General features: G+C 42.3%; 1 protein-coding gene across 8 annotated transcripts in view; it reads left to right on the forward strand.

Moving 5' to 3' along the window:
* Positions 1-4,465, forward strand: part of strbp (spermatid perinuclear RNA binding protein) — a 130,298-nt gene extending 125,833 nt beyond the window's left edge. For 5 of the 8 annotated variants that reach the window (XM_080420052.1, XM_080420051.1, XM_080420055.1 and 2 more), the window contains one exon: positions 3,303-4,465. In XM_080420052.1, the coding sequence (XP_080276178.1) occupies positions 3,303-3,397 (95 nt within the window). In that variant the 3' untranslated portion in view covers positions 3,398-4,465. Of the gene's footprint in view, positions 970-3,302 lie in introns of those variants that run through there. The other 3 variants (XM_080420056.1, XM_080420058.1, XM_080420053.1) reach the window with 2 other exon arrangements.
* The last annotated feature ends 5,746 nt before the right edge of the window (positions 4,466-10,211 follow it).

Raw genomic sequence — 10,211 nt, forward strand, 5'->3', positions numbered from 1 at the left:
ATGAAGGGAAATGGGAGGCATTTAGAAAAGACTTGTCACATTCAACCTCTGCATCCACTCATTGCCTCATAATGGCTGTCTAGTTGGCTGGCCGCCAGAAGCATCATTTCCAACAGAGCTGTCACCTGCGTGCCGTCACTGTCGGGTAGAAACCTTGTATGTCAAAAAATGTTACTTTTCAGTGTTCCAATGGATCTAATGTAGTTATTATTCAGACTTAACCACTTGAGAAAATGTTTTAACTTTTTAAAATGTGATAAAATAAGCATCGGCCATTTTCACAACTTTTGCACGAAGCTGTCATACAACAAAGTGTAAACTAGGGCATTATTTTATGGGGGGAAAAAAGGATGAAATATTGAGATACAAGGTTTCTGCCCAACAGCGACGATTTCCAACAGAGCTGTCAGCCTCATATTGATTGCTTTCATTTGTTGTCACAGTTCCCATCTGTTGCAGCATCCATTTTAGAGCCCTAAAGAGAAAGTAATACCTTAACTTCATTTGGGGACACAAAATGGTGCTGGCGAAAACCACCAGCAACGCCCTATTACAAAGACTAAACAAGTAATCACAGAGGACAATATCAATCAACAATTTATGTTTTCTTATTAAGTCATGTCATCCGACCGACACCCCTGAGATGTGGGCCGTCAGGATGTTGCAAGTGGCCCCAAAATAAGATTTCATGATTTTAATGATGATAATATTGATTTATTTTATTTTATATAGAAACAATTTCATGGTATTTGTTCTATGGCACAAATAAGCATCAATATGGTACCCACATAAATGTGTCACTGTAAATATCTTGTTTTATGTGATTATTGTTGCTCTTCTCATGCTGTCAATATTATTTTGTTTAATGTTGTTTTTGAATGTGTATGTTACAAGGGCTGGGCAATATGGATAAAATCAAGTATCACAGTATTTGATTTGACCAAATACAGTACCTTTATCGATATTGTGACGATAACATTGTATTGAGACGATAATAGACATTTTCTTTTTTCAGAAATGTCCAAAATATTTTTTGAAAAGTATAAAATACTGTATGTAAGGCTTAAAGGTAGGGTAAGTGATTTACTTTGGTTAAAATAAGTGTTAAAGAGCTATTTATTCTGATAGTACTCATTGATATAGAGTGTTTGTTCAGTAAAAGGAGTCTCCCATGTCTCTCCAGCTCTTTATTAGACAGAAAATGCATTTTCATTGTGCTCTCCTGATTGGCTTAAATGTTGTCACCTACCTGAAAATGTACTATATTCTGTTTACTAAAGAGCTGGAGAGACCTAGCCTGGTTCCAGACAAATCTGCCATTGCAAAAATAAATTACCCTACCTTTAATTGATTAAAATCAGGGGGAAAAAGACACTTATATTATGATATCCAAAATCCCTCAGTCTCATATCACAATATCGATATATTGCCCAGCCCTATTTTTTTACGCATCTACAACTAGGGACCGCCATACAGGCTGAAACGCTGAACCTTATCTGCTTATTGTTTGACCTCGCCTCAACACGGCTGTAGTGGTTCTTTCTCCATCCGCCTCTATCCCCGTGTTCACACCTGACGTTAAGAATAACCACATACGCTATATCCAGCGGACCCATGAACGAACCAGAAATGGTCACATATAAGTTCAAGTAAGATCAAATAAGTACCGTTTCAACAATGGGTACACGGCAGCTAAAATGTTAAAGGTGAGTGCTGAGCCAATCAAGAGCGTTAACCACTTAACCCATGAGAGGCCGATTCTACAAATGCCTTCTAAATCAGTAGTTCTCACACTCAAATAGCAGATGTACAAGCTCGCAGCGAGGCACGAAGTGACGCGCTGTGAGCTTGTATATCTGCAATTTTTGAATAGCCAACGCAGAAATCTAAAATGACACAGATGCTTTCCCGGTTTTAATGGGTTTAAAGCCCCATTTTATACTTCATGCACCAAAACTTGCTGCTCTACAGCACCTCTTCTATTTTTGCTCTTCTAGGAACATTTAGAAATCCTTTTTAAAATATTTGTCTATAAGCATGCCCAAAATAAGGATGCCAGGTTGAGAGTGGCGAAATCGGGGTCTTCACCCAACATCATTTTTGATTCATCAGAACTGTGCTTCAGTCTTTCATGATTGAACTCCAGTTATTTAGATTATTCTGTTTGTCCTCATGTGGTTGTTGTTTTAAAACTCTCCATCAAAGAGTAATATATTGTTCCTGCGCCAAGTGAGGCCTTTGTGACTTGACTTGAATAATTCCTACAGCAGTTATATAACTACAATAGACCCCCCAAAAAAGAGTCCTATGAGTGGACACCGTTAATGTGTTTTATTAAGTGTAATTATCCACTCACTTAACTTTCTTCCACTTAATGACTTGTTTTTATCAGTTTCAAATAACCTGTCATTAATTCCCGCATTGTGCAGCAGCTATTGACTAATTGACTGTCATGATTTGCTTCCACTTTTGTCAGTGAAATACACAGTGTAAACGTTAATGGAATGAATATGTTTATGTAAATGTTTAATTAAACTCGGCCTGCTCTCCATCAAACCTGTTGAAGGAGAAGAAAAAAACATGCATGAATTTAACAAACCGTCGAGCCCTTCAAGCCACACTTACCGTAATGTTCTGTAAGTGTCATTGTGGCGGCCAAGCAAGTGTGTTTAACACTGGAATGCTTCCAAGGGCTACTTGGCTATTTTAACAGCCTGCAAGTGGAAATAAAGTAGCGCTGACCATATTCACACAGTGGTCATGTTTCTCTCACATATCGTACTTGACGTGGGATGGACTGTGTTGACGTACAGTAAGAGCAAAATGCCCCCCCCCCCCCCCCCACGATATCTTAAAAGTAAATTCCGTGCCTCCAAAAAAGAAGAGCGCTTTAAAACCGAAAGTAAGAAGTAAAGACAACGCACAACAATGGCTGCCGTTCGTTTTTTGTCAGCTGCACTCGGCTCCATTCAGGCTCACTCGAACTCGCCACCTGATTGGCCAACTTTCGCTGTCAATCACAGAACGATGAGCGACGACGCTGATAGGCTAGTTTTTTTGGTAATGCGCTAGAAACGCCCATACAAGCCTTCATGCCAGACTCCTTCCTGAAATCAAATAGAAATTAGATTTTCCGGAGGTAGGGGCTTTACCAGGCTACCTAGAATCACCCCTTTGAGATAAAATATTGTCACGGTTGTAGGATCTTGTTTTTTGTTTTAAACAGAGATACACTTGTGCAAATAGTAGTTCATATACTGTATTAACCTCTCTCTCTCTTTCTCTCTCTCTCTCTCTCTCAGGTGGGCTTTTCATTGACAATCCCTTTTATCAGCCTCGGACCCTTGCTCCTTTTATTATTCATTTGGGCCCCCAAGATCTCTTCTCTGACTTCTGAGAACCTTGGATATCACGCTAACAATTGAACCTGCTCTGTCTGAGCACGGCGCCTAGCCTGCATGTCTGTCTTACCGAAAGCACAGACAGCTTTCATGTCCACCTGGTTTTTCATGTCCGCGGGCATCTCAGCAGGCTGGCTGCCTGTCTGCCTGCCTGCCTGTCTGTCTGTCTGTCTGTCTGCCTGTCTGTCTGACTGACTGACTAACCGAGTTACTCTCAGATTCTCAAACTCCTCTGGTGTCATCAGGCTGCTGGCAGACCTTTCTAGAATGATGAAAGCCACAGACGCCGTCTGTCTGTCTGTCTGACAGACAGCCTTGCTCCTTCTCCTCCTACCGCAGACGTTTCTCAGTGTCTGGTCCGAGGCCCACTAGCGGTCCAAAAGGACCCTTACCGGTCTGTCAGAGTGTAGAGATGGAACCATTTTTTTATCTTTAGGACCCCAATCTACACAGTAAAAAAGAAAAAAAGATAATTTAACTCTGAGAGCATACAAGTGGAACCTAACGGACCCGTTCGTTTCCACTTGAACGCTCGCTGATCGAACTCACCCACAGCCCCGTAAGGGTCCATTTGGGCCTCCTGATGGTCCCCAGACCCGACATTGAGAACCACTGTACCCGCAGACAGTACATGTACAGTACATCCACGACAGAGGAGGCCGACCCGACTCAAAGCAATACTTTTTATTTTACGACGAAATTTCAGCTGCATCTGTTGCAAGGCCTGGGCTGAACGTTGGTCCTTATTATTATTATAGCAATACAACCTCCTGAACTTCTTGGCTTCAAAGCTTACCTACTTGAGAAGATGTGAATGTTTCGATGGGGTTTTAACCAATTACAGCATTGCAATAGCTCCTTTTTGATTGTATATTCATTGTATGTGAGTGTACGTGTGGCTATAACATGATTATATGCATATATACGTATGGTGTATGTTTCTATAACGACGTGTTGATGACAATATTATTACTATATGATGTATTTATGTAAATATGCTACAAAAATATAACTATCGTTGGTATAAATTATTTTAGGATTATAAAGTGAAATGTAATATCACAGTATAGCTTTCTTCCAATTTTATATACACTTGAGCGGTAGAATCTAGGTCTAGGAGATGCAATATTATCTTTGGTATTATTATTATTATTATGAATAACCTGTGCTAGAATAGTGATGCTTCCTTCTTGACTTCCTTCCCTCTTTCGGTCTTTTTCCTCTTTCCTACTGTGCGTCTTTTCCTAAATCTTTGATGTCTTCTCTTTCTGAGCCTTGCTGAGCACGCTCCCTGCTGCCCGCGGTCCACTAACAGGACCCGGTCCACTAACGGGACCCGGTCCACTAACAGGACCCGGACCAGAGGTGCTTGCTTACTTATCATCGTTGCTGTCGGGCAGAAACCTCATCCTGTATCTCCATATTTTAACTTTTTGTGTTTTTTCGTAAAACAACGCCCTGCTTGATCCCACCACAGTGTCACACGAAAGCATAAAAAGTAGCAGATCCACACGTACAGCGTTTCGAGCTTGTGTCCGTCTGCTACTTTTGCCGTTTTTTGAATTTGAAATCCTGAATAGTAACAGTTTTTGGACATTTTGAGGTTTCCACCCGACAGAGACGTTATCTAACTCAGCGATTCCCAACCCTGGGGGGCCGGGGCCCACTGGTGGGCCGTGAGGAAAATGCAAGTAGGCCCCCATATAATTGTCGAAATACAAAGATTTGATTGAAAATATACCATTAATATAAAAAAAAAGTTACATTCTTTAAAACCTTGAAAGAAAAAAAAAACGTTGTGGTACCGATAAATAGGAACTTAAAGTATTCTATAAAGTATACTATACTGTATACTTCCATTGATCCAAGACGGAACACAATCCATCGATTGATTTGATCATTAAAATAAACACGCTTTGAAAAACCAACGTGGCCCACCCATCTGAGGGTGGACAGATGCGTGGGCCATGAACGCCCTCAAGAGTTTCATGTGGGCCCTGACCCCCCCCCCCCCCCCCCCCCTCCCCCCAAAAAGAAAAAAACGGTTGCAGGGACCGCTGATGGAGCTCAACCCATCCTTAATCTCGTACACGAGCACACACACGTGCACCTCCTGTGTCAGAAAGCACATTTTCTATAGTCTCACTGCTGGCAGGGAATATTGTTGTAAACAAATAATCTGTGGGTGTGCATACGGTATTCTCTCATACCATCGTACAGGGGTCTTCAACAGGGGGGTCCGGGACCCCTAGGGGGTCCTCAGAGTTACTACAGGGGGGCCCCAAATCTTTGTGTGATATGATTTTTTTTTTTTTTTGCATTAACCACTTAGCAACCCTAGCATCCCTTTTCTGCAGGAGAACTTTAGCCAAAAATAGCCGATCTACAAGCTCACAACGCCTCACGCTGTGAGGCGTTGTGAGCTTGTAGATCGGCTATTTTTGGCAAAGAGGTGTAGAGGGAAAAGTATTAAAAAAAAGTTTAATCTGAAACACAATTTTATACAATATAGAGGGGGTCCCTGCTTCATCTCTCTCTCAGCTAGGGGGTCCTTGGCCTGAAAAACATTGAAGACCCCTGCCATAATATGTTCACACACGTTATCTTTGTCCTGCACGCTGTATGGGTGGACCAAAAGCACAGTTTTCCGTTCGTACAGTGACCCTCATTGCTGTTCCTCCTCCTATCCACACACACACACACACACACACACACACTAAACTTGTAAGGACATTTTTATGATGGCAATTTTATATATATTTTTTGCCATTTTAACCCTTGCCCTAAAGCCGAAAATAGCCGATCTACAAGCTCACACTTTTCGCTGCATGACACCAGCGCATAACCAAGCATAAATTATAAGTTATATCTCCAACCTCTAAACCTAACCGCTAAATTCCCCAGGAAATTGGTCCTCACAATGTGTATTTGTATTATACTAGTGGTGACATTTGCTCCTCACAAGTATAGTAACGCTCTCATGCACACACTATACAGCAGGATGTTCTCCTTTCCTTTCCATGGCTCTGCTCTGAAAGACATGCAGCTGTTGTAACGCAGGGCTTTGTACACAGACCACAAGGCCTTGTTTCCATAGGACAGTCGGAGCATAAACGAATGGTTTGCTAATTAAAGGGACCGCCCATCTCTCAAAAGAAAGCATACAATTGATTCCAACCTTCCGGCCTTACCTTCTACTGGTATAGGCTAGTTTCTGTCAATAATACAGAGATGGATATGCTCTGCATTAATACTGCAGGATTCTTCTAAATAATTCCCCTTAGTAATGAGTCAACTGCATCAAGTATGCATACCTTATGGGACACCTGACCTGATTGTGTGTTGCCTAATTTATGCCCCATCATAAGACAAAGTATAAATCAGGCTTTGTATGGCATTGAGTCAATGCTGGACTCATCAGCACAGAATGTCCAATAGGTATCGTTTCGGCGTGATGAATTACTGACTACTCTGCTGCTGTATTTTATGGGTAAATACCAGCCCTGTAGTATAAGTGAAGGGGCTTAGATGTGGAGGGTATTTTGTCTCTCCCCACCCTCCTGAGATCCTGGTGCAGTCCCATATTATATGATTTATTAATGATCTTTTTATAGCATATTCAAGCGGAGTGCAGAACCACCTATGAAGTACATATGAACTGTCCCACCCCATAAAATGGTGTGGAACAGATGCTGACAGATTTCAGTAACCCAGCAACAGTATCATAGTGTGGTGTACGTGAGCTGTCAGAATCTCGTGTGTAATCCCTTATGATCAAAGATAGACACTCCTTCTCATCGTGTATCTTCCATAATGATGTTTAGAAGAGTTTTCCAGCTCCACTTGCCAATGAAATATCATTTTTAATTATTGTTGGAAGCAGCAGAAAGTACTTACCACTGATGCAATCATTTGTATGCCTGTCTGTGCACAAATATGTTCAGCACTGTGTTCAGCTTTGGTTCTGTTCATTTTGATTCTCTTCACATGCCTCTTCATTTATATTCCCCTGTATTTATCTGTTCAGAAGTTGCGCTCATTAAGCAAACTTTAATTGAAACGAGTTTTCTCCTATGCCCAAAATAGGGACGGCATGTTGAAAGTGATGAATGAAATCGGGAAACATCGGCTGAATCGATACCGCATCGATACCGATGTCGTCAAAGAAGTCACATAATGGCCGATATATCCGCCTGGCTCTACATAATAATAATGTAAATCAAAAGGCTTCCATTCTCCTCTCCTCGCCTCTCACCCTTGATCTTAGAACTGGTTTGATATCCTTTGTGTGCTGCCTTTTAAGATGCACTCTGTTCATTTGACCAAATATATCTGGAAAGAAAAAAAACAACCTCATTGAACCTCAAAGCCAACAATTTCTCAAAGTCAGATTTAGAGTTATGTATATTTATGACTTTAGGGAGCTGATAACGGGAATAACTTAGGCGAGGACAAAAGGGTGTTTGATGCCACTCAGTTTTAACCCAGAGATTGAAAGAGATTGAAAACTTAAAGGCGGTTCTGTTAATATCGAATGCCTTTGGGAGCCTTTTCAGGAAGGCAAAGAGGGTCTCTTTGATGTCTGTCACTGGCAGTGTTATTGCGTTTTGTTTAGGCAAGTAATAAGTCTAAGTGAGCACCCCAGTTTGAGATTGAGTGTTTTGAGGATTGGATTTGAATCTACGTATGTAGGGAAATTCTGGTAACCAATAAGGAACATTTAACGTGTGATTCTTCAAAGACATTTTATCATGGTGTGTGAGTCTGCATCCCTACAGTAATGTAGGCTACCAAGTTTCCCAAGAGTAAATTGGTGCATGGCAATAGCATCATACTTCCAGGATGAGATGTTCAAGAAGATGATTTATTATCCGCACAGCGCTCTACATGCTCCCAAAAGGCAACTTTACAAGTAGAAAACAAAATTACTGTCTGAGCCTCGTCACGAAGACCAGACGGTCGAAATGTTTTTTTACTATTAAAGCTGCACTTTGGGAGCATCTAGATTGGTGTATAGCGAATAATCATTTATCTCTCTTTTTTTTTATCGTGCACCCGTCAAGTTTATTTTTGGATATGCGTGTAGGCCTATTACCCTGGACTTATCTATGATTATAAGATGTCACTGGGAAACTGAACCCTGGCTCTTTACCACTTAAACAACCTTATGCTTTCTTTCTTTCTATCTTTGGTGCCCACCTTTTTTCCCACTACACCAAAAATAGCCGATCTACAAGCTCACAACGTGTCGCAGCACTTGTAGATTGCCTATTTTAGCTGAATGTTCACCTATTATGACATGCCCTTAGCTTAGAATGCATTCCCCATTATCTGCCTGTTTCAGTCAGAGTTTTGTGACTGGGGGGGGGACATTCCCTCCCGTCTCTCTTCCTCTCTGACTGTCTGGTTTGTTACGTACCATTGTTCTAACGTAACCGTTTCAAGGAACTTAATAATAGGTCTTCTCAGAATATCACAGCACAGCTGGTCCGTTCTGACCCATAGTCTCTTGCGGGGAAACACGTCAAAGATTATCTTGGTTCCATGCGTGCCATTTCCACTGGCTTTCCTGTGGATCTGAATAAATCACATACGTTTGGTTTTTAGAGAAACGGCCAAGAGTCAGCTGGGGTAGTTCTCTTCTACTCTCTCTCTCTTATCTGTCATGCACTCACAAGCACGTTCACTTTTTCCTTGTTTCAGCATCCTCTCTCTCTCTGTCTCTCTCACTGTCTCTTGCCCCCTCTCTCTTTCTCTCCCTCTCTCCACGTCTCTCTCCCTCTCTCTCTCCCTCCGTCTCTCTGTCTGTCTCTCTGTGTCTCTCTCCCTCTCTCTCCCCTTCCAGATGGCCTACATTAATAAGACAGACGGTCATACTTCAGTGAGCAGTCTTCTTATTTCCCCTCAGACAGAGCCGACACACAGCAGGTGTCAACCCGTCTACTGACCCTGTCCTGTTTGTCTCTCAGCTGAGCAGCCACAGTCAGTGGAAAGGGCTGTAGAGAGACCAGCGGACAGCACAGTAGCACCAAATATGGATTAAGGGGCCGTGTCCACCAAGATGTTGTTTTTCTTTCTTTTCCTGAGCACAGCGTATGTTTTGAATAGTTTTCAATGGGAGCGTCGCATATCTACACTATGCTGGAAACGCCAGCAGCGTGACAAGGTGCTGAGCGTCTATTTTGCGCTCGCGCACTCACTTCTGGCGTTTATATCTGCTTGCCGAGAGTTGGAGTATTTTCAACTCGGGAGTTTGGAAGCGTTTTTAGGTGGGCGGCTGGTGTTTCCACGCTTTGGTGGACAGGCACACAGCCTAAGCCTAATTCAATCATTCTCAACCTTTTTAACTTATCAAACTGGGAGTCAGTTTGATAGCATCAGGCCATAGCTGAGTGGTTAGTGAGCCCGCCTAGGGAGCCAGAGGCCCTGGTTGCCCCAGGTTCGATTCCAGGCCAGGCCAGCATATGTGTCGATGAAATGAAATTTGTCCCTGAGCAAGACTCTTAACCCCTAATTGCTCACAGGTTCTCATTGGAAACAAGACCGCAAGGACTTTCATGAACGACCTGTTAAAAGGAATTATCCACAGACCCCCATTTGATGCCATTTGCTACTGTATCTCTGGGACCCCAATCTACACTGTAAAATCCTCAGTATTCGTCTGATTCGGAGAATTTACTGATGGAACCAAATGGACCCGTAAAGGGTTACAGACCTGTAAGGTTCCACTGGGACCCCCGGTAGTTCCCGAATCCGACGTTGAGAACCAGTGGCCTCATTTATACTTGGAACAAAAAGGGAAGCACGCAC

Source organism: Gymnoscopelus braueri (genome assembly GCF_963280865.1).
Source record: "Gymnoscopelus braueri genome assembly, chromosome: 22".
Lineage (NCBI taxonomy): Eukaryota > Metazoa > Chordata > Actinopteri > Myctophiformes > Myctophidae > Gymnoscopelus > Gymnoscopelus braueri.